The sequence below is a fragment of the Staurois parvus genome, unplaced genomic scaffold (assembly GCF_062004578.1).
Source record: "Staurois parvus isolate SC_StPar_1 unplaced genomic scaffold, SC_StPar_1.0 ptg000137l, whole genome shotgun sequence".
In the NCBI taxonomy this organism is placed as follows: domain Eukaryota; kingdom Metazoa; phylum Chordata; class Amphibia; order Anura; family Ranidae; genus Staurois; species Staurois parvus.
In genome coordinates this window covers 12,754,575-12,782,289 of record NW_028317933.1, presented here as the reverse complement: position 1 = coordinate 12,782,289, position 27,715 = coordinate 12,754,575, and the positions used below count along the sequence as shown (strand labels likewise).

The following is a 27,715-nucleotide window of genomic DNA, read 5'->3' as shown; positions in this document are numbered from 1 at the left end:
GGGTTGCTAGAGGTGCTGTCAGGTGGTCCATTACAGGTACATTGCAATGGTAAAAAGCAAGTGTTATGCTGGATACTCAGTATAAGAAACCTCTATACAAGGAAGATAGTTTGTTATCATATAGTGTGTACACAACTTTCAACATCTGATTCAGACTTTCCAAACGAAAATTTACAAAAGGACCAAATTTTTGAAATGTGAATGTGAACACAATGTCCGATTTTCGATCAATGTGTATAGTAATTGAACGGAAATAAACGATAATAGAGAAAAACACGCATGATCAGAAGCAAAGAATGACTCAGAAAACAAGGCAAAAGAAAGAATGTTTGCCTTTGTTTTAGAATTTTCGTACACGTTAATACCATTGTTGATTACATCATGATACGTACGTTCACGGAAAATCGGACAAGCAGTCATCTGATTTTCTCATACTGTGTACCCAGCTTTAGCAGATATGTACCAATGTATACACAAGTACAGAACTGACACCACCACCAGCAAGTCAAGATACTTTCAATTTTACCAGAAAACTAGGAAACACTTTGTTTACTAAGAAACATTTTGGACCATAGTAGTCGATAAAAGGTTACTTGTATGCAATGAAATAAAAGGGATTTTTCGATGGTACAGAAATTTTTTTTGTACTTATGATAGAACTGAAGAAGCTTCAATGTAAGTTGTACTGTACCATACAGTGTAACCTTTAGTCATCTCGGTTGCTTTCCTAACCTTTAGTTAGAAATTTTTGCAGAACTGAAAAAGCCACCAGTGAGTGGTGAAACATCTTCAGCATTGGAATTTGTCCAGATAAATGTGACTACTACTAGCTAGATCATGACTTGGTTAAATGGAAACTATCATCTATTTCTGTATTTGATTCATTTTTATGACATTTGATATGCAACTTTCAGAGGATAACATAGGCAACAACATCAAAGTTACCTGCATGTGCCTCTAACTTGAGGTCAGGAAGGTCCATCATTCCACACTCTGGTCCCACCGCACCAGTGTAACTGACTGTACGTGCACAGAACCTGAATCGGCATTCCTTCTCCTCATCGGTGCTGTTGTTGACAATGGCAAACACATCAAAATCACTGCCTACGTTCATGCCCTCAGATACTTTAAGCTTTATAGTGACTTCAGATGGAACACCATGTTGTTCTCCTCTTGGGACTTCAACCAACTCATTGGCTTTTTCATACACCCGCCTCTCATCTTCAGAGCCTGTAGGTTGAGAAAAGCAAAAAGTGAGCAATTAGCAACATGTTTGCTTATCACATTTACAGTTGTGGCCAAAATTATTCAACCCCCACTGAAATTGAGTGTTTTGGCCAGTTTGACATTGCTTTTGATCATTCAGTCATCTTGCTTACATTTACATTAAAGAGGCACTTGTAGGTCAGACAAATATAACATAACAGTTATAATGAAATAACCACAAATGTCTTTTCTGTGCTCACAGCATTATCAGTTTTATTCAACCCCCAAGTGACATTCAATCTTAGTACTTAGTACAGCATCCTTTTACAGTTATAACAGCTTTTAAACGTGAAGCATAGCTTGACACAAGTGTCTTGCAGCGATCTACGGGTATCTTCGCCCATTCTTCATGGGCAAAGGCCTCCAGTTCAGTCACATTCTTAGGCTTGCGCACTGCAACTGCTTTCTTTAAGTCCCACCAGAGGTTCTCAATCGGATTTAAGTCTGGTGACTGCGATGGCCACTCCAAAATGTTCCAGCCTTTCCTCTGCAACCATGCTCTAGTGGACTTGGAGGTATGCTTGGGATCATTGTCCTGTTGAAAGGTCCAACGTCTCCCAAGCCTCAGGTGTGTGACGGACTGCATCACGTTTCCATCCAATATCTCCTGGTACTGAAGAGAATTCATGGTACCTTGCACACGCTGAAGCTTCCCTGTACCTGCAGAAGCAAAACAGCCCCAAAGCATGATTGACCCTCCACCATGCTTCACAGTAGGCAAGGTGTTCTTTTCATCATAGGCCTTGTTCTTCCTCCTCCAAACATAGCGTTGATCCATGGGCCCAAACAGTTCTAATTTTGTTTCATCAGTCCACAGAACACTATCCCACAACTTTTGTGGTTTGTCCACATGGCTTTTGGCATACTGCAGTCGACTCTTCTTATTCTTTGGAGACAGCAAGGGGGTACGCCTGGGAGTTCTGGCACGGAGGCCTTCATTACGCAGTGTGCGTCTTATTGTCTGGGCTGAAACTTCTGTACCCACATCTGACAAATCTTTTCTCAGTTCCTCAGCAGTCACACGGGGACTTCTCTCCACTCTACGCTTCAGGTAGCGCACAGCAGTCGAAGTCAGCATCTTCTTTCTGCCACGACCAGGTAGCGTTTCAACAGTGCCCTTTGCCTTGAATTTGCGAATGATGCTTCCTAAGGTGTCTCTTGGTATGTTTAACATCTTTGCAATCTTCTTATAGCCATTGCCCTTCCTGTGAAGAGAAATCACCTCTTCTCTTGTCTTCCTGGACCATTCTCTTGCCTTCACCATGTTTGTAACCACACCAGTAAATGTCTAGAAGGAGCTGAGTATCACAGTCATTTTAAAGCTGCCTAATTGGTGCTTATTATGCTTGATTGCTGCTCGGTGACATCCACAGGTGTTTTCAATACCTGATGGAAAGCACCTGTATGAACCTCTGTTCTTCAGAGTGGTAGTCTTTAAGGGGTTGAATAATTGTGGCAATGAAGAAACCACATAAGAACCATTTACTACTGTATTACATAAACAATTGATGTCATTTTAGTTGCATTTGGGTAGTTACAACGTCCTTGTAGGATTTGATTCTGAATACAATTCCAAATGTACACTATAGTCCCTAAACCCCTTTACAGCATTGGGGGTTGAATAATTTTGGCCACAACTGTATATGCCATGTGGACCTTGTCATGCAGAATAAAAATTCCCTTAGCCTGTAAATGGCGTATTATTACACATCCATGTCCTAGAGACCGTTATCACTGGATCACACATCAAATACATTATAAATTGTTTATGTTAAGGGAAATCTCCCAAAGGGGACACTTTGTTCAGTGACAAAGTATAAAAGCGTTTTCATTTTTTTTTCAGTATTTATTACAGGCATTTATTTAGCACCTATACTGTACCATTCTTTCTCAACCTTTCTAAAATGAAGGAACCCTTTGTCTTCAGGGAACCCCTGCTAATAATTATTATATTTACAGCTCACAGTAGATCTTTGTGATGGTCTGTGGGAAGAATGCTTCTTACATTTGTAATCTTAGGAAAACTCCCACCCTTCACAGCTAAAAAGTTCACTGGTGTCAGTGCTTATTTGTCTGAGAAGAAGAAATCGGTTACTCCTCCAGGAACTCTTAGCAACCAAGGACTGTACAATCAAAACAGTCCTACCCCTCTATTTGTTGAACCAATGGACTGCAGACATAGTACAGGAAATGACCAGAGACTGCAGACATAGTACAGGAAATGACCAGAGACTGCAGACATAGTACAGGAAATGAAAACGAGACTGCAGACATAGTACAGGAGATGACCAGAGACTGCAGACATGGTACAGGAGATGACCAGAGACTGCGGACATGGTACAGGAGATGACCAGAGACTGCAGACACGGTACAGGAGATGACCAGAGACTGCGGACACAGTACAGGGAATGACCAGAGACTGCGGACACAGTACAGGGAATGACTAGAGACTGCGGACACAGTACAGGGGATGACCAGAGACTGCAGACACGGTACAGGAGATGACCAGAGACTGAGGACACGGTACAGGTGATGACCAGAGACTGCGGACACAGTACAGGAGATGACCAGAGACTGCAGACACGGTACAGGAGATGACCAGAGACTGAGGACACGGTACAGGAGATGACCAGAGACTACAGACATGGTACAGGAGATGACCAGAGACTGCAGACATAGTACAGGAGATGACCAGAGACTGCGGACATAGTACAGGAGATGACCAGAGACTGCGGACACAGTACAGGAGATGACCAGAGACTGCGGACACAGTACAGGAGATGACCAGAGACTGCAGACACAGTACAGGAGATGACCAGAGACTGCGGACACAGTACAGGAGATGACCAGAGACTGCGGACACAGTACAGTAGATGACCAGAGACTGCGGACACAGTACAGGAGATGACCAGAGACTGCAGACATAGTACAGGAGATGACCAGAGACTGCGGACATAGTACAGGAGAAGATCACAGATTGTGGACATAGTACAGGAGATGACCAGAGAGTGCAGACCTTTGGGGGGGGGCGAATAGCTGAATTTGACAGGCACCCGCTCCCACTTCCGCTGAGTTTCCTTCCTCCCCGTAGTCTTGTGGGACATGTGACAGGTCCGTCAAGACTACAGGGCCATTCAGGAAGCGTAGCGCTACTCAGGCATGTGCAGTGGGCACCTGGCTGTGAAGCCGCAAGCTGTCACAGCCGGGTGCCCACACTGAAGATGCCGGCACCAGGGAGAGAAGACGGCCGATGGAAGCAGGACATCACTGGACCGAGGAACAGGTAGGATGGAGGAGCACAACTTCTCCCCGACTCCTTCTGGGTTTCTTCATTGGCTGGCACTGGATGATGTAACTACTGTGCATGCACAGGAGTCAGTCATCCCGGCACAGAGGGACCATGCTGGCGACTTAAACGGAGCTGTGAATACAAAACCCAGTTTACATGCCACCGAGGACTGCAGTCAGGCAGGAGTATTTTTTTGTAGAAGAGACATTGCATGGCAGGCTAATTATTTCATGCTATAAGTAGCCTGGCCACTTGTAAATTGTTTATACAAGCCTTCAGTTCTGCTTTAAAATGCACAAAATGGAGGACCTCGTAAATGTTTGCGTTCATCTCCCAACACCCCCCCCCTCCATGTTCCAAGCTGCCATGGTATATTTTAGTATACAGGAGGCCTACAGTCAGTCAAAGGCACACAGCAACCAAAACAAAGTCTTCAGGCACAGCAAGGGTGCTCATTTCCCTCAGTTAACAGATCTGCATGAATCAAGTATTATTTAATAATTTTATATTTGGAGCCCAGCGTTAAAACTGAGCTAAATTGTTTCTCCAATCTACACGGCACAGGATATTAAAAAAAGAAAAATTGAAGAGCAGAGGCCTTCATCATAAAGACTGGAATGACAGTTCTCATAAAAACGCAGCTTTTACAGCAGCTGGCACTTCAGTGCAAAGACATGTGAGAATGTAATACATTCCTCAACTATGAAAGAGGCACTGGTAGTCGAAGGATTGCACCTCCAATGCCAAACGAAATAGCTGCAATATGACTAGGAATATGTCTGCATGAGGAGGAGATCTAACGGTCTGAATAAGTCCTATAGCTTTATTGTAATGGAAAATCTTAAAATTACATTCATATTAGAGACCAGGCAGGCACAAAACCACCAGGCCCAAGGCTAGGGTGACAATTAGAATATATACAGTGCTCAGCATAAATTAATTCACCCCTTTTGAAAGGTAAGGTTTTAATCAATATCTCAATGAACACAAGAACAATTTCCAAAAGTTTGACAAAACTGAGTTTTATAGAACATTTTTCAGCTCATGACATGAAAGTAAGGTTAATAATACAACTTAGATTATAAAATCTTCAGTTTTATTCAAATTAGTTGATGCAAAAATGAATACACCCCACAACAAAAATTACTTCATCTAGTATTTTCTATGACCTCCATGATTTGTAAGGACAGCACCAAGTCTTCTAGGCATGGAATGATCAAGTTGGCGACATATTGCAACAGCTTTTTCCATTCTTCAAGAACGACCTCTTTTAGAGCCTGGATGCTGGATGGAGAGTGATGCTCAACTTGTCTCTTCAGAATTCCCCATAGGTGTTCGATTGGGTTTAGGTCAGGAGACATACTTGGCCACTAAATCACTTTCCCCCTGTTCTTCTACAGAAATGCAGCAGTGGCCTTAGATGTGTGTTTTTGATCATTGTCATATTGGAAAAGTGCACGACCACCAAGAGCACAGAGTGATGGTAGCATCTTCTCTTTTAATATAGAGCAGTACATCTGTGAATTCATGATACCATCAATGACATGCAGCTCCCTGCCACCAGCAGCACTCATGCAGCCCCACAGAAGGACACTGACACCACCATGTTTCACTGTAGGCACCATATATTTTTCTTTGTACTCCTCACCTTTGCAACGCCATACAGTTTTGAAGCCATCAGTTCCAAAAACATTTATCTTGGTCTCATCAGTCCAGAGTCCCAGTAGTCGTCTTATTTTTCAGCATGGGCCCTGGTGAATTCTAGGTGGGCTTTTTTGTGTATGGGCTTTAGGAGAGGCTTCCTTCATTGATGACACCCAGGTACGCCATTCCTTTACAGTGTGCACCGTATTGTGTCACGGGAAACAATCACCCCAGTTTGGATTTCTACTGCTTTAGCTAACTGCAGTGAACTTGCATGGTGATTGTCTTCAACCCTTCTCATCAGAACACACTCCTGTCGAGCTGTTCACTTCTGTGGATGGCCTGGGCGTCTCTGTGAGATGGTTGCACTTCCATCTTTGTTACATTTTTATATCACTTCTACAGTATTCAGACTGATCTTCTTGTAGCCTTCACCTTTCTTGTGTAAAGAAATTATTTTCTTTCTCAGGCCTTGACATTTCTCTTCCATGTGGTGCCATTGCTGATAGCATGAAATGGGAAGGGTTTTTCTTTGTTATGTAATGCCCTTTTATGTTCAGCTGTCTGCTGGACGCCTGTTTAATGAATAATTAGACTCACCTGTAGTTCAATTCTTGTTAATTAGGATTTTGTTGTCTAAATTTAGCTTTGCTCCTAAGACTTTCATTGGGGTGTATTCATTTTTCCAACATGCTCTTGCATACATTTGTTGCAAAAATACTTTTATATGTGTTCAATGTAATAAATCTTGTTTGCAATCAATGGCCTGCATTGGTGGGAGTATTGTGTAGTATAATGTCCCATAGAAAATGTTGATTCTGAAAGGAAAGGAAAGGTTTACTGACAAATCTGTTGGGGTGTACTCATGTATGCTGAGCACTGTGTATATATATATATATATATATATATATTTTATACTTGGACAAGGAACCAGTACAAGGAGCCAATCAGCTGTAATGCAGTGCTTATATGCTAATAAGAGACATACTGAAAGTAGCAGAGAGATGAGCTCATCAGTCTTCTGTTTCTCCTTTCAATGTCCAGTCACAGACTGGAGGAGAGACAATTGGTTAGTGTTACATAACTGCAGCTGGGAAAAGTCAGGTCTTCTGCCCTGCAAGACAGGGATGCTCTAATTGAATAGACAGAAATGCACATCTTTTGGCAGATAAACCGATATAAGCTGTGTATTTAGCTGTTCAACTATATATTTCAATATTTTTATTGAAAATCTGTAAAAACAGTATACAGAAATGTAGAAAACATAACCCACCCACATGATGAGTTGTAGAAAAACAATCAAAGTCATGGAATATATAATCACATAATAATACATTGACCAACAATGTAGTAAACAATACACCGGAAACCCCAATAGGGTATAGTCGAGTTTAAGCAATTATTCCATCAATCAAATAGGTGTGGGTATTATCATATAACCAATTAACAAAAGGAGAGAAACCGAAAATAAAAAAAAGAATTGAAAAAGAGGGTAAAGAATAAATTTGAAAAGAAGAAAAAGAGAGAAGAAAGAAAGAAAGAAAGAAAGAAAGAAAGAAAGAGGGCCAGCCAAAAGTCCATTAAATGACAGAGGTATACCTAATCCATGGTTCCCAAGTGTGCTCAAATTTAGAGGTATTATTGCTGATGATACTAGTAACTTTATCATTAATCATAATCCAATTAAGTTTCTGTTTGACCAAGTCCAGTAGAATTGTTGACTGTCTCCAACGTCTAGCTATATATAGAGTTCAACTTTAAATGCTAGGATCAGCCTAAGGGTTAGGGTAAGATTCGGGCATATAGGGCACTGTTTATTTCACTTTTTTCAAAAACCACAACCAGCACCAGGTTCTCTTTGCCGGAAGCAGGGACTGGTCAAATTTCAATCAGTCCCCGCTTGATAGAAGCCAATTATTTCACTGACTTCTGTCAAAGGGACATGTCAAAAAATGTTCTGACAGTCAGTGGCTGCAGCCAATTAATTGCAGTCACTGATCAGTTTATTCTGACAGAGGCAGATGCCACTGTCAGAATACATAGTCCTGATGGAAGGGATTTCTCCATCCACCTTCATCCACCTCCATCCAACCCCACTGGTTGAATGAGAAAAAAACTGTATGGCAAACCTTACTGTGTAGCACTGCACTGCACACCAGAAAGCACAGTCACATATGTGCAGCGACCTCCTTTTATTTCGGCTGTTAGGCTAATTGTAGTTGTTGGCTTCACTGTAGTCAATGGAGCAGTAATCTATTGTTTTTGTCTGGTCAGGGCTTTCCAAGCTGGCTGTTTGATTTCTCCTACCTGCTTCTAGCAGAAGCCTCCAGAATATAGCGCAGGGAGAGTCAAATATCCAGTTATGAATATTTATCATGCCCCAGCCAACCCCTGGAAGGGGGCGTCCAGAACATGGCTGGGGAGGTGATAAATGTTTGGGAGGCTTGAGCAGATTGGTCTTTTCCTCTTTAGGGAGGGTTCCAGTGCTCCTGGGGTACTGCTGCCCCTGGGAGGCAGCTAGTGTAGAGAAGAGTTGCAGTTTGGCCTTTGGAAGCTGCTGGGATGAGGACCTGGAAAGGATTTTTCCTGGAGAACAGCAGCCCTGGACTAGGGATGGATCTTTTAACTTCCTCACAGAAGAGTATCAAGTGGATGCTGGCTGTTAAAGAGCTCCCGGGACATTGTGAGTAGGACCTTACATAGGACTCTTGGGTGTGCTTGTGACTGGCAGCCTCTGTATTACCTTGGAAAAACCTGTCTATTCTTAGACATCTCTGCTAGCCACACTGACAGGGAGCCAGGCGGTACCACTGTACATATCCCTGCAAACAGTCACGAGCCTGTGCAAGAACTCTTGTTCCTAGGAGGCCGTGATATCCATGGGAATGGTAAGCGGGTGGATGCCCAGCCTCTTTCTCTCATCACTCTAGAGACACTGCATGCCGACACCTTTACACCACCTTTTGCTTTGAGCAGTACCACAACCTATCTGTTTAACTTCATTGAATTACCAGTATTCACTAATGTTCATGGTCCCCACCACTGCTAGCAGAAGACAACAGCTACCACCATATCAGGAACTTTAAATATCACAGGACTCAAGTTGCAATTTCTAGTTAAAGGGACCTCTTCTCTTCTAAGGCCATTGTTATTCAAATGAAAGTACATATATCTATTTATGCCAGAGTATACAGTTACATAATTCTCTGCATTCCCCCATTGCAGCGCCAGTGGCCTAGAGGAAGCTGATAAGTCAACAAGCATTTTCTTTCCCCTCCTACTGCTGGCAATGCAATTAAGTAGTTAAAGCCTACTATTCATGACTGTATAATCTGTTTAACTAATTGATTATTTCTATTTTACCAGTGCTTTGCTTTTATGCATTAACAGGGGTCTCCTCCTGACTCCCATACTATGAATGAGAACAACTGCAGCAAGGAACATGAGTTTACTACATCAGTTTCTGCTGCCAGTTTATAAATCTGGCAGAAACTGGTGCAGAATTCTTACAATTAGTCATAGCGATTGGCAAAAGCAGGAGAGTGTGACGTCTAGGTGGCAACCTCATTGCCAATCGCAGCACAGCATGTGTTCACATTACGTCAGTCCAATTATATACCTGACGCTGCATTCCAAGTCTGCTTTTTTCAATTTAACAAAGCCAGACATATTCTCCTAAATACAATGAAAATGCCATCCATATAGCGAGCCATCCCTTAAAGTGGTATTAAAGGTTCGACTTAAAAAAAAAACAAAACATGCCATACCTACCCGCTCTGTGCATTGTTTTGCACAGAGCAGCTCCGATCCACTCTTCTCAGGTCTTCCACTGGTGCTCCTGGCTCCACCCCCTTGACCAGTGCCCACCAATAGCAAGTTGCTTGCTATGAGGGCACTGGTGCGTGCTCGCTCTGGAGCCTGGCTCTATGCACCCATTGGACACAGAGTTGGGGGTCGGCTCCGCCCCCTGCTTTCTCCTTATTGGTTCACTGGCTGTGATTGACTGCTGTCTCAGCCAATGAGGAGAGGGAGTCCCAGGACAGACGAGGCTCTCGTGCACATTGCTGAATCGAGAAAGGGCTCAGGTGAGTATTAGGGGAGCTATGGGGGGAGCAGCACACAGAAGGTTTTTTACCTTGATGCATAGAATTCATTAAGGCAAGAAAACCTTCTGCCTTTAGGACCACTTTAAAGCAGATCTATAGGCAAAACGTTTTCTTTCATTTTGGATGGAGTAAGAGAGGGTTATAACCCCTTTCAGTTCTTATTTGTCCATCTGTGCCCCATTGGAAAAAGAGTTCCCTTCTCTTCCTGACCCATAGCCAAAACAGGAATTGAGAGGAAATCCCTCCAGAGGAAATCCCTCCAGAGGAAATCCCTTGTTGTCACCAGGGTCACCAGGACTAGTGTACACATTGGAAGATTTTCCTCTATTCCTGTTCTGGGGACAACCCAAAATTGAGGATTTATTTTACGTTCATTTTTGGTGACAATGGTAAACAGGACAAATAGAGAGGGGGAATCTCCCTAACAGGGTCACAGACAGCAAAAACCTGACAGGTATTCTAATCCCTTCCGCTGACTTTAAATTTTATTCAAAACTGAAAAAAAGGCTTTAGAGTGTAGAGGGGTTAGAATCACTCTTTGTTAATGATGTCTGTGTCCCCAATGTGGAGATTTGTCTGTCATGTTTTAAACGCTCTCTGTGATTTCCCCTTACTTCCTGTTGTGCCTGACACCCACCACCTAGACAGGAGGTGAGGGAACATTTACTAATGGAGAAAAGAGGCAGCAATAAATCCCAACAGACATGCTAAACCTTCCTGTCTCTAATGCAAAATGTGTTTTATTGCTGCCTGTGGGGAGAACTTTTGCCTCAGTTCCTGTTCCATCTGACACCTGTCAAATAGAAAAATGAGGGGAGCTTCTATGGCTTCCCCCTGCCCTGCGCCCTATGGCACTGAGTCCGATGTTACTTCATGGCCGACAAGTTTGGGACTCGGTACGTTATTCTGGTGGCCTGATGTCACCTTTTCTGCCTTTGCTCCCAATTATTAACAACCCTCTTTTCCCGCCGGGTTTGGATCACCCAGGGGCGTTTTCTTGGTGGGTGACTAATGGTTTTTCGCAGGTGCGACACTTTTTGATTTTTCGGTCCTTTCCCACCTGGAACTCTCTTCGGGAATCCCGGAATATCCCCCCGATGGAATTTTTTCGATATCTTCAATTGTGACACTGGCTGCTCTCGCTGCGGGGTACTTCTGCGTTCCCGTACCAGAAATCTGCCTTTGAACAGCTTTGCCAACAGTGTCCAGGCGCTCCGGGCCTTATATCCCTTCTTTATGCAGCTCTGAACAGACGCTCGTCGCATACTTCTCTTTCATATGTTGTTCAGTGGGAGCGCGACCTGGGAGTGGCTGTGGATCCGGAGGACTGGAATAAGGCCTGGTCACTCATAGCTAAATGCTCATTTAATATGACCACACTGGAGGCAGCCTATAAGGTATTGTTTCGTTGGTACTGGGTTCCGGCTCGGTTGGCCCGGGCTAACCCTGCCTGTAGTGATCAATGTTTTCGGGGTTGTGGCTATCGTGGTGATGTATTGCATATCTGGTGGTCATGCCCGAGACTGTTTCGTTTTTGGTCTCGTGTGTTTGGCCTCCTTTTCACCTTGTTCCATCTCTCCATACGCCGGGATGCTCGGTATGCTTTGCTTCATTGCCCCATACTGTGCCTCTTGGCTCACCAGCAGAAGTTGGCTTCTTATCTGTTTTTATCCGCCACTAGAACAATTGCTCAGGCCTGGAAGAGTCAGTTTGTCCCTCTTCAGGGGGTGCGGGATCGTATGACCACTATGATGCTCAACGAACAGATGTCGAGTATCCGCAACGACTCCCAACGTAAATTTTTGAAAATATGGGAGCCGTGGTTGCAATATGCCTTTCCCTCACTCCCCCTAGTCTGGGGATGTAATGGCGTTTGGTTTTGGCGCTCTTGAATCTCTGCTCTTTGCCCCCCCCCCCCCCTTTTTTCTTTTTTTTTTTTTCTCCCTCTCTCTGTTTTTGGTGTGACTGGACAGCTGCATTTAGTTGTTATAATCAGTTACATTAATGTTTTGTAACTTATGTGCCATTGATAGCCCCTGCGTGGGCGTACCTTTTGCCCTGTTGGCATTAGAGCATTGTTTTTCCCTTTTTTTATTTTGCATTTTGTTTATCTGTGCAATTGATAGCCCCTGCGTGGGCGTGTTTTATTGCCTCTGTTTATACTGTTTAAAAAATTAATAAAAACCATTGAAATAGAAAAATGAGGGGAAAAAAAAAAAAAACTTTACGTACACACAGAATCACAAAAGCTTTAGGGCTCATGTACACGGGGCGCTTGGATATCTCTTCTGAACAATGGAAACTGACTGCTGGAAAATGTAGGTTAAAAAACATCAGTTTAGCCACGTTTGCATACCACGTTTAGCCGCATTTATGCACATTTGCGTTTAGAAGCGTTTTTAAAAGATAACCTCGGTAGACCCTCCCAAATGCCCAGAATGCACTGAAAAACAGTAAATTCACTAAAAAAGGCTACTAAAATACCGCAGGAGTTATTTGCTGGCAATTCTTTCTTTTACATTCAGCTGTCAGTGGGAACCCCGCTGACTGTTGAAACAACAACGCATGCTTTTCACTACTAAAATACTGCATGACTTGATAAATAACTCATGCAGGGTTTTAGTAGCCTTTTTTAGTGGATTCAAATGGGATTTTTTTAAATGCTATGAGGTATCCTACCGCATACTCGGATACCGCTTAGTGAATTGTACCCTGGATATGGACCAGTCAAAAAACGCTTCTAAACGCAAATGCTTATAAATGTGGTTAATCGTGTTTACAAGCATTTACACGCCTTTGCAAGTGTTTGGTGTTTGAAACGTCGGTAAAATCTACTCCTGAACACAATTTTGCTGCGTTCAAAAAAAACGACTGTAAACTCAACTGCCTGTAAACGACTGTATGTATTATATGTACATGGACACATAGGAAAACATTAGGGTGAGATCAGGGGCTGCTAAAAAAAAAACGCTGAACAGCTCCTGAATGTCAATTTATCAGCTGCAGTGTACATGAGCCCTTGAACCTTCTCCACAACACAAAAAAAAGTTTTGGCTGGAGTTGAGCTTTGAGAAATAATGGTTCTTGTTAAACAACACACTGTATCCTTCCGATACAGTGGCAGGAAATAGTAAAGGACAATCTGGTAGCTTAGAGGCTACGGAATATGGTTGCTTACCCTCCGGGTACTTGTAGGTGTGTGTGATGTCCTCTCGGGTGTCCTTTCCCAACGACTTTGTGCTGATCTTCTGTCCCACTTGCGCCGTGTGCAGTGTTTGTTTGACAGTGCCATCTTTTTGTGTAACATAATAAATAACGTCTGCATTCACTTCAGCAAACACAAATGGGACATCGAACTTCAGCGCAAGGTCACCCTCTTTAACAGCAAAGACAGGAGCAGGACCGCAGCAATAAACCCCTACAAGAGATCACAATAACACTTCTATAAAAACAGCAATGAACTTACAAAAGATACAAGACAATTTACTGTTTAACTTGTGTAGCATGCTATTCAAAATCCAAAAGGCTAATTTCGAGCCCATGCAGGACTTTCATGCTCAACATTAACTTTGTGACATATGGCCTATAAAATGTTCTAAATCTTGGCCAAGTATGTCTAGGTGGGAAAAGGGTCCATGGCAGATACAGAAGATTTTGGAATGGGCCAATGCTCCCACCTTGGAATATGTCTTGATATACTTCCGGAAGAGTAGAAGTTCTTGGCCATGAAGAAGACGAATCTAGGCTGATCCAATCAGCATGCTGCCCCCCTTCCCCCCCCCCCAAAAAAATAGCACTGGAAGAATAGCACTTCTCCAAACGCAAGTAAAAATCAAGGTGCTGGATACAGATTTTTAATGGGCCAATCAGGTTATCACTGGACACATTATAGGAGATTTACTAAAACTGGTTGACACAGAATCTTGGGCACCTGTGCATGGTAGCCAATCAGCTTCTAACCTCAGCATGTTCAGTTAAGCTTCAGCAATAAAACCTGGAAGCTGATTGGTATTTATGCAGAAGTGGACACGATTCTGAGTCAATCAGGTTTAGTAAATAAACCCCATTAGGTCCAATTCGGCACCACCCAAAAAACGTGCAGCACAAGGACAACATTCTGAGTTGTGAATCCACATATGCACATTCGAAAGAGAGCACCAAACAAATGCCCAAGAGTCCAAAGTTTTTAATTTTGCTATGAACATAGGCACATAGCAGAAAAATGCATTCCAGGGGCCAAACAGATTCCAACTTCATAAGGGCTACAAAACAAATGCAATGCAAAAAAACAAATATAATGTGAAATCTTTATATTTTATATTTGAATTTGTTTTGTAGCCCTAATGATAGAAGATTCTATTTGTCTCCTGAAACACACTGGAATATAAACTGGTTATTAAAAACTTTGGTCTCATGGGCATTTGTTTGGTGCTCTTATTGGACTGATATAATAGGCTAGAACTTGTGATACACTGTATAATCACAGGAAAGGAACAAGCTGAAAAGGCCAAAGCTCACCTGCACTCTTTTCTTGTGGAGTTGGATCTACCACCTGCCATCCATTGTATGTTTCACCAAGATCTGGGCGGGTCATCCATGCTTCAACCCAACAGTGGTAGTTCCTGCAAGGTAAGGGAGATATAAGGTGATCAAAAGAGCTTTCAATTGTTAAAAAGTGCTGACTTTATTCCGAGAAACTAAACAGCATAGACAGGAAGTAAGCTACACAACTAGTATACTGTTGCATCTTCTAGAGTTAAATCATATGTGATTGGTGTGGTCATGCATTATCACTTGCTTCTATGTGCAACATGCTATTTGTGTACCTTACTCCACAGGGAGCCATTTGTTCCATCTGATTAGATGTTCCATTCTGACTACTTGCTACTCCTGGTAATTGATCTTAGTGATTTTAGAAGCACAATTGAGCTATTAAAATCTCCTGTGCAACTCCAGCCTAATGAGGTGAATCCCAGCAAGGGGTTATGTCCTTCAGTAGTAAGAGATTAAAATTGTCTGTGCAGTTTAGCCCTAATACTAAAACGCTCTTACCAGATCATGTCTTTTTGGCCCTTCTGTTTATTCCCTTGGTAGTCTAGATATTGTTCAACCACCAAATTGCTGTTTGTATCATGGGCAGAGTAATAGTTGGTGATAACTCGACATGGAATGCCCAGGCACCTAAGGACTGAGAAAAGAAAAGTCAACATGAATCATCAAGAACAAGGCCACCCAAACTGGATCTCTAAAGCCCCACACCAGACATCATTTTGTTTGGTTTTGATATAGAGGGGTAAGGTTTAAGGTTAAAGTATAGTAGGGAACATTTAGAATCTTTGACAGAGTTTTGCTGTTGTCTGTGCCCATTTTGTGGAGGTTTTCCCTCACATCCTGTCCCAGGGAAACCATTTGTGTCAAGAAATAGGATTAATCTCCCCAAAAGGGACATAGATGGTAATACAAAAAAGGTTTAAACTCTTTTCTACTTTAGTGAAAGGAAAAACAAATGGCTAGAGTTGGGGTTTCAGTTAGGTAAAAGCCACTGGGTTGAATATCGAGCCAGATTTTTAAATATCATGGGGCCTTCAGGTATGAGATCTCTGAACTTGGGTTGCTACACCTATCTATTAAATATTAACTCTTTGGTGGAACCATCCCATTAATATCTCTCATGGCACCATCCCAAACTTATTCAATCTAACATCCCATTGTCCTAACCCCCCCCCCCCCTACTTGGATTAGTTAAGGATATGGCTTTAAAGTACCATCTAGACAAAATCCACACACCAAGGGAACAGTTCAATGATGTCATCAAAAACTTCTATAAATGGTAATGGTGTTTGGCATGATCACATATATTGTTAACCCTTTGGCGATACACCATTACGATTTATGGACCTTTTTGATGACATCATTGCACTGTTCCTTTGGTGTGTGGATTCTAGTTATGACTAAGGCCGTGTAGGCTGAAACGCGTCAACTTTTTGTATCTTCAATTTTTATACTGTGGTCTTCTAGTAAATGCAAGAATTTAAAGAGCATCTACGGTTGTGTGGATCCTTCCTTACTCTAGTGTTGTATACAGCCAAGCAACTGTCGATCGGACACCCGTGATTCTTTTCAATTCAAGATATATGGGTTGTAGCACTATTACTGTGTTTGCTGTGTGGAATCTGTCCAGATGGTACCTCAAAGCCATATCATTAACTAATCCAAGTGAGTGGATCCTGAAGAAGCAACTTTAATGTGAAATGCTTTGATCCACCTTGTTATTTTGGGACAGAAAACAAACACCATCTAAGATGTAATAGATATGGCGACTGTAATGCTTATGATTTTAATGAAATTTTAATGTTATAATAATGTTCTTTCTTTTATATGTATGTGTTGTGGCACATTTAAAGTCCTATTACCCAACCTCTACCAAGATATTTGGGGGGAGTTGGAACAATGTGATGCTACACCTACCTACCAACTGCAGCCATGATCAAGGAGTCTCACTCCTGCTGCTAAGGTTTTTATTCATTTAACATTTTGGGAGATGCAGTGTGCAACAAAGACAGAAAATCTGCTGGAGCTTTGTAGAGAATTATCTACTGGATGATTGAGTCTAAGTTTTATGTTAAAGGCCAACTTCAGCCCAAACTTTTTAATTTTGATAGAATCGGTAACAGTGGGGAAGGGCCAGAGCCTTCATCAGGTTTTTCTTGTCATCTGTCCAATTGGAGAGATTATCACCTGTGTAAGTACATAGGAGATATTCAGAAGAGAAAGTGGTGGAAAAACCCTCCAATGGGACATAGATAATGGGACACCTGACAATGTTTTTATTAGACATCTACTCTTCACTACTATATCCAAAAGTAAAAAAACAATGGCAGGAGCTTATAACTGAAATATTGGTTTTGGTTGGCTGAATCCTTCAATGCAAGCTTCACTGAATCATGTCACTCAACTTACCTGAACAGGCCACTGCAGCAAAAACCCAACACTGCCCATATCGTACTGGCTGGCATCCGTACTTTTTCCAGCGTCGTAGGACGTCCACGCTGCCGATCCAGGAATTGGGATTGATACCATCATCGTAACAGTTGTCCCAGCGACCATACAGGACCCCACCGTCATCATTACAGTTCACCTGTAAGATCATGAGCACATCGTAATGGGTATCAACATGCTAGGCTTTCGTCCTATAAGAGCTATAACATGATGAGATCCTATTCTGAGGTTTTCCAAGAACTTTATGTTACCTGTAGCAGCTTTACAATGGAGCCCAATGTACAGTATATGAGTGATAAAAGGGCTGAAATGTTAACTGTCCTAGAGAAAATGTTTTCTTTCTGCCCATCTACTACTCTTCATTTATCCATCCAAGAATGACTGTGTTTGGGTGGAGGTGGATCTAGCATCAGATGTATATTTTCATGTTGAATAATGTGTTAAGGGTAACACTTCCAGATATTTATTATCTCTCTCAGAGATCATAGTAGTGCCCCTTACAATGCCTTCATCTGTATCTCTCTCTGGAAGGAAGTCATTACCTTTGTTCAGGTATTATCGAGGGCATTCATCTATTTTTTGGACTGAGATGCTGGCTCAGAGATGACAATCATATAAATCACGGTTCCCATGCAGTTCTTATTGGTGTTCGCAAATGGCTGACACAGATCAGCCCCTGCTACAGCCTCTTACCTTGTGACATAGTACAAGATTACAATGCTGCAGTCATATAATTAGCGGCGAGAAAACTGAAGAAATGCTTTCTCTAGCCTGCAGCAGGCTGATGACATCATCTTAGCCTCGACAAGGTCACTTGGCTGCAGCTCAAGGATTTATTTTTAATGATAAAAGGTAAAAGAGTGAAAAATATTGTATATTGTCTCAAGGATTTACTCAGACTTACTCACAAAGTACTGGGCTCATGCTGTCAATGTGGTTTACTCTTTTAAAATTAGTGGCTTGGACCCTTGCTACAGGTATTGTAACTATAGCACAACTATATGAAAGAGACAGCATAGTCCCGGTAACTAAAATGCACAACATTCAGGCTTACTTTACACCTTATGTGCAATGGTGCACTGTCATACCATTCATTTCTACAAAGCACCTACTATGCAGTGTACTGAAGCATACCATAACACACACTAACACACTGCATCACAAAAAATAATACAGGTACATTTTTTGTGCATTCTGGTGTGTCAGCAGCCCATTTAAATGAATAGGCTGCCTTAACACAGAATATAACTGGTTACTAACATTTACAGGTAAAGCTGATCCAGGGAATATCCAATTGCCTTTTCGGGGGATCAGGAAATAATTTTTTCCCCTGCAGGAGCAAATTGGATCATGTTTTGCTAGGTTTTTTGCCGTCCTCTGGATCAATTGTGGGTATAGGATTATAACTTTTTTTTTTTTTGGTTGAACTGGATAGACTTTTGTCTTTTTTCAGCCAGACTAACTATGTAACACAACGCATATGCATTAGCACAATCCAATGGAATGGACAGGTATGAAGCCAGCCTTCAAGCTTGGTTCTCTTCACTGTCTTTGGCATGTCTATATCTCAAGATCTCAAGGTCATTCCAACTTCAGCATATGTATGCTTTCATCTTTTGTGAATCAGTGTGCCTTTTCCTTTCTTGTTCCATGGGCTGAGGGCAGAAAGGTGTTCAGGCTGTGTTATTTTACTGAACTATGTAGGCCACCATCCTGATGTGCTATTCTGTGAAAAATGTGGGGTCTGCCATTGCTGAGCTCCTCTGAGCATGCTACTTGCCTGACCATCATGATGGCGCTTTGGATTCTATATATCTGAGTCACTGACTCCAAAATAAATATACAAATTAGATTTTTTTTTCTTCATATGCTACATGCTTGTTCTGGGTCAGTGACTCAGAACTACTGAAAGCAGACACAACTAGTTGACTAGTGTGACGGGAGTGACTTTTGGGGGTGGGGGGACCGCTGTATCATCTTCCCATATCCCACTTATGTCTAAGGCACCCTGTGCCTGTTAGGGGGTACAGGGTGAAATGTTCTAATATGGGTTGTCCATTGTTCACTGCCATGTGGTTGTTCCGTTGTTCATTGTTCACTGCCATGTGCTGCATCCCATTGTTCTGTGTCTTGGTTTGGAGGGGGGTGTCTCCTGCACCCCTTCCCCCTGCTGGGAGGGCCTGATGATGTGTTTCCTGTTCCTGGTTGTATTTCCCCACCCTGTGTATATATCTTGTGTTTGTGTAAAAATAAAGCAGTTGGCTTCCTGTCTTAAGAAGAGTCTGGTCCTGTCTTATTTCCTGTATGGTCAGGGTGGTGTCCGGGAATCTGGGTTTGGACAGGGAAACGAGAGTATAATGGAAATACCCAAGTGCGGTCTGGGTTCGGTTCCGTGACAACTAGTATTCTCAATCACAAAAGGCCTGGTTACAATATGTCCAACAACACCCTGACATGCCTCACTGGGCTTTTTTGTGGGATTGGCGCAGTAAAGGCTTCTTTCTGGCAATTTGACCATGCAGTTCATTTATAGTCAGGTTTCGTCCTATTGTGCTTCTTGAAACAACCATACCGTCTTTTTCCAGAGCAACCTGCATTTCTCCTGAGGTTACCTGTGGCTTTTTCTTTGTATCCCAAATAATTTGTCTGGCAGTTGTGGCTGCTATCTTTCTTGGTCTACCTGATCTTGGCTTGGCATCAAGAGATCTCCAAACTTTCTACTTCTTAATAAGTAATTGAACAGTACTGACTGGCATATTGAAGGCTTTGGATATCTTTTTATATCCTTTACCATCTTTATAACATTCCATTACCTTGTTGTGCAGATCTTTTGACAGTTCTTTTCTGCTCCCCATGGCTCAGTATTCAGCCTGCTCAGTGCATCCACTTGAGAGCTAACAAACACTTTTATTATTTATATTTTTAATTTATATTTATTATTTTATTATTTATTATTTATATTTATTATTTTATTATTTATACACAAACACTTTAAAAAGCCACAGATGTGGGAAATGAACCTTTAATTGCTATTTTAACCTGTGTGTGTCACCTTGTGTATCTGTACCAAGGCCAAACACTCCAAGATATGTAAACTTTTGATCATGGCCATTTGGGTGATTTCTATAATCATTATGATCTAAATGGAGCCGAACAACTATGTCTTAATAAATGGCTTTATATGATCACTATCCTTAAATAAAACTCAGTTTTTTTGATATGATCAGTCATATTTTCAATATCAGTGACAAAATTTCACGATTTCTGCCAGGGTATGCAAACTTTTGAGCACAACTGTATATATATATATATAAAATGGTCTGTCACATCAAAATATTATGTAAAAATAAACAGTAACAAAATTAAATACACCAAATTTTCTCTACAAAAGATCTGATACTCACCATTGCACTGACAACACGACCGATGTACACTGGATTATTCCTCCGGGAACAGTCCTTAACTGGGTCATTCTTGTACTTGGAGCTGGAGTCTAACAATAAGCAACAGATTTCCAGGATTCCATCTTCAAACTGGACAAAACAAAAGAAAATAAATTCCTACCATTAGCAATAAAGGTTTACAGTGCTCTGAATGTACTGTCAGTATAAGGAGGATACCACTATTTTTCTCTATGGGCATGTAGGCTCATCTATGCAGTGGCCACTTGCCTTCAGCAGAACCTATACAAGTCTGTCTTTGGTATGAAACTGCAATAAGACTTTAAAGAGAACCAGTCATGATAGGTTTTATGCAGAAATGCCATGATATGATCTCACATCTTTACTGGCTTACTTATGACTCGACTTCACCCACTGCACTCTGAGGATAGTAGACGGGTGGGTGAGGTTAGGAAGTTGATAGGCCGGCAAGTATCAGACTTTTGGTGGCCTGTGACCCCTTGATTGCCTCAGAAATGGCAACTTGAATTTTAGTCTAGACAGATTCCTTTTAAACTGTATTATTTACTTTGCAGCCAATGGGACAGCAGACGTTCTACAGTAGTCCATTGCAGCAAATCATAATTAGTTTTTTGTCGAATTTAAAGGATGACTTTACTTTAAAGCATGTTGCCAGCCCTTTCCCCTTGCTCTATCTCTCTCTCCTAGATCCTCCTGTGCTACAAACTTCAAATTAGCCAGTGACCTCCTTCATTTTCCATTGCCTAAGCCGACTCCGGCCTTTTTGCAGTCATCTCCATGAGTAGGGTTGCCACCTCATCCCTTTAAACCCGAACACATATTAATGACACAGGTTCTGGGGCAAATGTAATCCAGATATGGTACCAAGTGAGTTTAATGACCACCTTAACCACTTCCGACCGGCCGTTGCATATAAACGGCAGGACGGTGGCAGTGCAGGGTCGGGTGGCCGTTTATAATCGGCCTCCCTGCACCCTGCTTGTGCGCGCTCCCTGGGAGCATGCAGCACCGCGATCCGGTGCCCGCTGTGTCCTCCGGACACAGTGAAACACCGATTGTCGGACGGGACCTCTGTGCGAGGTCCCAATCATGTGATCACTGATTGGCCAATCAGTGATCACATGCAAAGTAGTAAGCAAGATGTCACTTGTGACATCATTGCTTGCTACGTGTGAAATCTGTGAATGATCACAGAGGTCACATGGTACAAGGCTATTCACAACAGCCTTGTACCATGTGACAAGCTGTGACCAATCACAGCTCACCCAGTACTTCTCAATGAGTGCAAGAATGCAGACAGAGAGAAAGAGAAATGATTGCTTTTACATCCTATATGGGTGTAAAAGCAATCAGTGTAAAAAAAAAATCTTCATCACCCCCCACAAGTAGTACAGTGTCACCATGGTGACACTGTACTGCTAGGGTGACAGTATGTAAAAAAAATAAAAAATAATATAAAAAAAATAAAATAAAAATGTAAAAAAAATGTTTAAAAATTATAATTTTTGGTTATAAACTAATTTGGATTTTTTTTTACTAAAGAGATAACGGAATAAATTTTGGCCAAGATTTATGATGAAATATTATTTATTTGCAAAATTTTATAAAAAAACACTTTTTTTCAAAATTTTTGAACATTTTCATTTACATAGCAAAAAAAATAAAAATCCCAGCGGTGAATAAATACCACCAAAATAAAGCTTTATCTGTCTAAAAAAAATTGTAAAAAATTCATTTGGGTACAGTGTTGCATGACTGCGCAATTGTTATTCAAAGTGTGATAGCGCTGAAAGCTGAAAATTGCCCTGGTCAGGAAGGGGGTAAAAGTGTCCGGTCTGGAAGTGGTTAACCACTTCACAACCGCATTATAGCCAAAAGACAGCTACAGTGCGGATGTCCATTTCTGGGAGGGCGTCCTTTGATTTTCCTATCATTGCTACATATCAGTGCAGCATCATCAGTGCCTCCTCATCAATGCCCACCAGTGCCGTCTCGTCAGTGCCACCTCATCAGTGCTGCCTATCAGTGCCCATCAGTGCTGCCTATCAGTGCCCATCAGTGCTGCCTATCAGTGCCCATCAGTGCTGCCTATCAGTGCAGCCTCATCAACGCACATCAGTGAAGGAGAAAAATTACCTGTTTGCAAAATTTTATAATAGAAACAAAGAAAAAATGTTTTTTCCCAATTTTTTGCTCTTTTTTTTGTTTATAGTGCAAAAAATAAAACACCCAACGGCGATTAAATACCACCAGAAGAAAGCTCTATTTGTGTAAAAAAAATGTCATATGGGTACAGTGTTGCATGACCGCGCAATTGTCATTCAAACTGTGACAGCGCTGAAAGCTGAAAATTGGCTTGGGCAGGAAGGGGGTTAAAGTGCCCGGTAGGCAAGTGGTTAATGAGCCACAGAACCTCTGTAATTAATATGTGTTCAGTTTTAAAGGGATGAGGTGGCAACCCTATTCATGAGCCAGCGGGCTGCATCATACTTGGCACACGTGGCTTTTCTCCATAGGCCCTGATGGAGAAGCTGCCACCCTGCAGCCTGATCTAAAGTCTGAAGTAGAGGATATAGATGGGTTAAAAGAAGTTATCCTTTATTTACAATAAAAAGCTCCGTGCACTGCCATTAGATAAATACAAAATGACAAAATGAATTCAGTTTTCTTTAATTCTTCATAGCATGCGCAAGAGTAGGAATCTCAGTTTTTCATTTATGTGGGTGTCCCTGTTGGGAAGATTTCCTTTCACTTCCTGTCCCAAGACACCCGGGGCATTGCCAAAAGCTGAACTTCCTGTTTCCTTTCTCTGAAATACTTTCATGTATTGTTCTGGAGAATCCACTAGGGGCTAGTTACTGTGACAGGATAATTTGCCTCCTAGTAGTGTAACATCAGGAGCTCCTTGTTCTAAAGCAATATCTTGCTTTTTAATTAGACTGAGACTCTACCCTGCATGACTCTATGGATGAGATTATCATGTTTAAAGTGAATCTGTGTGAACACATACTAGAACTGCCGCTGCTATCAAAATGTATGTTTTCAGGCTGTCATCTTGTCCTGGCCTCCCTAACTAGTGTATTCCTGACCTGAATGCAGGATGGAAGTTCAGACTTTTTAGACCAGTGGCCCCAAACTGTAGTCCTTTTCTTGCCTTTAACTGGCTCATGAGGCACTATTCCTCCCACTGACACCAACAACAGAGCACTATTTCTCCCACTGACACCATAAATGGGGGCACTTTTCCTTCCACTGACACCAAAAATGGGGGCACTATTCCTCCCACTGACACCGTATATGGGGGAAATATTCCTCCCACTGACACCATAAATGGGGGAAATATTCCTCCCACTGACACCATAAATGGGGGAACTATTCCTTCCACTGACACCATAAATGGAAGCACTATTCCTTTCACTGACACCATAAATGGGGGCACTATTCCTTCCACTGACACCATAAATGGGGGTGCTATTCCTTCCACTGACACCAAAAATAGGAACACTATTCCTCCCACTGACACCAACAACAGAGAACTATTCCTCCCACTGACACTATAAATGGGGGAACTATTCCTTCCACTGACACCAAAAATAAGAGCTTTATTCCTCTCACTGACACTATAAATGGGGGCGCTATTCCCACTGACACCATAAATGGGGGTGCTATTCCTTCCACTGACACCAAAAATGGGGGAAATATTCCTCCCACTGACACCAAACATAGGAGCGCTATTCCTCTCACTGACACCATAAATGGGGACCTATTGTTTCCACTGACACCATAAATGGGGGAACTATTCCTTCCACTGACACCAAAAATGGAGGCTCTATTCCTTCCACTGACACCATAAATGGAGGCCCTATTCCTTCCACTGACACCATAAATGGGGGCGCTATTCCCACTGACATCATAAATGGGGGCGCTATTCCCACTGACACCATAAATGGGGGTGCTATTCCTTCCACTGACACCAAAAATGGGGGCCCTACTCCTAGGAGTCACACACGCTCACTCCCTCAGTGGTGTTACCAGGCTGCTCATCATTTCCTGCACGGCAGTCCTTTCAAGCTAGTGCATACAGCAGATGAAGCTCCTGCATTTCTTACTGCGCTCCTGGCTTTGCATCCCGCTCTCTAAGGCACCCATCCTCTCTGCACCTTCAGTGGCTGCCTTTCCATCCAGCTCCCAGTGGCTCAAGCCATCCATCTGCCTGCGGTTATGGACTTTTGCCATAATGACATGTCTGCAAACACTTCACCCTTCTGAGTGCAATATTATATGACTAACTACTTTTTAATAAATTGACATACTACACTATATTAGTTCCGTAGGCACCTTTCTCCCCTTCCCCAATAATTCATTTTGCCACTATTCCTTCCACTGACACCAAAAATGAGGCGCTATTCCGCTCACTGACACCAACAATGGGGCACTATTTCTACCACTGACACCATCGATGGGGCACTACTCCTACCCAGGGCCTTTTTTCTCAAAAAAGAGGTGCAGGAAGTACCCCCTTATGAATCACTTGTTGTCTCCGCCCCCTATCCACCTGTGAGCACTTGGTTCCTACCCACCCCATAGTACCCCTCCTGATAGAGAATACAGAGCCAATTATTTTGTGGTGCTAAGTAATTTGTATAGAATTTGTTAATGATAACAAGACAAGCAATAGACCCCCCCCCCCCAGCAACAATTAATTCCCCCAGTAACTGTGGACCATGGCAACAAAATACCACCTCACCCCTTCAGACTCCTCTCGCATTACTAACCTACTAAGTGATATATCGGAATGGATGTCACTCCACTTCCTCAAACTCAATCTTTCCAAAACTGAGCTCTTAGTATTCCCCCCAGCCCGTGCCCCCTCCCCTGACTTCTCCATCAAGATCAATAATACAATCATCAGTCCCTCCCCTCATTCCAGGGTACTAGGTGTAATCCAAGACTCCCATCTGTCCCCAAATCCAATCACTGTCCAAATCTTGTAGACTTGTAGACTTCATCTCCGCAACATCTCCAAGATACTGCCGTTCCTAACCTCAGAAACCACTAAGCAACTTATTCACTCCCTTGTTATATCTCGCCTTGACTATTGTAACTCCCTCCTCATTGGCCTACCTCATCGCAGGCTATCCCCTCTTCAGTCCATCATGAATGCTGCTGCCAGACTCATCCACCTTACTAACCGCTCTGTATCAGCCACCCCTCTCTGCCAATCCCTCCACTGGCTTCCCATTGCCCAACGGATAAAATTCAAAACACTAACAATAACATATAAAGCCATTTATAACTCTGCCCCAAATTAAATCACCAATCTTGTCTCTAAATATCACCCAAACTGTACTCTCCGCTCCTCACAAGACCTCCTACTCTCTAGCTCCCTTGTCTCCTCCCATGCTTGTCTCCAGGACTTCTCCAGAGCTTCCCCCATCCTCTGGAACTCTCTACCCCAATTTATCAGACTATCGCCTACTCTGCTCACTTTTAGGCGATCTCTGAAAACCTATCTCTTCAGGGAAGCCTATCCTGCCCTCAGCTAATAATGGAAACTTCTACTCTTCCAACCAGTCCATCCCCCACAGCTATTACCTTTTGTACCACTAGCCCCTCCCTCCTAGATTGTAAGCTCCAAGGATCAGGCCCTCCTAACCCTCTTGTATTGAACTGTATTGTTGCTGTATTGTCTCCCGTTATATTGTAAAGTGCTGAGCAAACTGTTGGCGCTATATAAATCCTGTATAATAATGATAACAGACCCAAAGCAACAGCAACAAATACCCAAGCAACCAGGATCAATAGACTCTCTAGCAGCCAGCAACAATAGATCCCCCTCAACAGCATATACCCTACCAGCAACAATAGATCCCTTACCAGCAACAACAGACTTCCCCAGCAACAATAGACCACCATGCAAAAATAGATCCCCTCCAGTAACAATAGATCCTCCAGTAACCAGCATCAGTAGACATTCGAGCACACTGCAGCACCCCTTGCATGCATTCAGTGGTGGACATGTGTTCTCCCCGTTTCTGCTGAAAAAAATCTTTGCTCCTACCAACAAGGGACTGAGTCTGAGAGGAACACTGGAAGGAGCAGCAGTTCAGCTGCTATACTAGCCCCAGACACCTGGAATCTTCCTCTGTCCTTCCTTCCTCCCCTATGCCACCCCTCCTCTCAGCTGACATGGCGGCATCCCATACAGATAGAGTGCCATCCTGTGCTGCGCCCAGATGCCCTTAGCTGGCAGTGTGCCCTAGGCAGCTGCCTAGTTTGCCTAGTGAAAGCACCGGTCCTGGCTCTACAGCCCCTGTTCCGCCATGTACATGAAACAGCCGGGTCACAGCTGAACTGTAGCTAAATGGTTAGCACTTCCGCCTGGCAGCACTAGGGTCGTTGGTTTGAGTTCCAGCCACGTCACCACCTGCCTGGAGTTTGCATGTTCTCCTTGTGCCTGCGTGGGTTTCATCTGGGTACTCCGGTTTCCTCCCACTCTCCAAAGACATGCTGGTAGGTTAATTGGATCCTGTCTAAATTGGCCCTAGTATGTGTATGTATGACTGTAAGTTAGGGACCTTAGACTGTACGGGACTGATGTGAATGTACAATATATATATGTAAGGCACTGCAAAAATTGATGGCTATATAAGTCCCTGAAATAAATAAAACTGCATAGGAACACAGTCCAAGTTCCTGTACAATTCAGTGCAGTTTGATTTTCAGCCCCTTCAAATGAAATCGCACATGATTGCACAGAAAGTAGTACATGCATTACTTTTCAAACACATACCGCACCAAAACGCATGGTACTGCGGTACTATGTGATCCAGTGCAGGCAAACGCATCTGCATTCAGGGGTTGGTTAGGAACATTGACACCCACAGCAGATCGCACACCCAGTGTTGTTTGGAATGTGGTGCGGGAAACACGCACGGAACGCAGGTTTCCTGTGCTGAGTTCTGGTGTGGATGTGCCCTTATAGTAGT

The 27,715-nt window shown here is 42.7% G+C and overlaps 1 protein-coding gene across 1 annotated transcript in view; it reads right to left on the bottom strand.

Annotated features, from left to right (window-relative positions):
* Nucleotides 1-27,715, bottom strand: part of TGM2 (transglutaminase 2) — a 120,601-nt gene that overhangs the window by 33,879 nt on the left and 59,007 nt on the right. Inside the window, exons 5-10 of the mRNA XM_089673366.1 lie at nt 20,709-20,837; nt 17,266-17,443; nt 15,358-15,493; nt 14,824-14,927; nt 13,484-13,723; nt 946-1,230 (exon numbers count right to left, since the gene is read on the bottom strand). Of these exons, the coding sequence (XP_089529492.1) occupies nt 946-1,230; nt 13,484-13,723; nt 14,824-14,927; nt 15,358-15,493; nt 17,266-17,443; nt 20,709-20,837 (1,072 nt within the window). The remainder of the gene's footprint in view (nt 1-945; nt 1,231-13,483; nt 13,724-14,823; nt 14,928-15,357; nt 15,494-17,265; nt 17,444-20,708; nt 20,838-27,715) is intronic.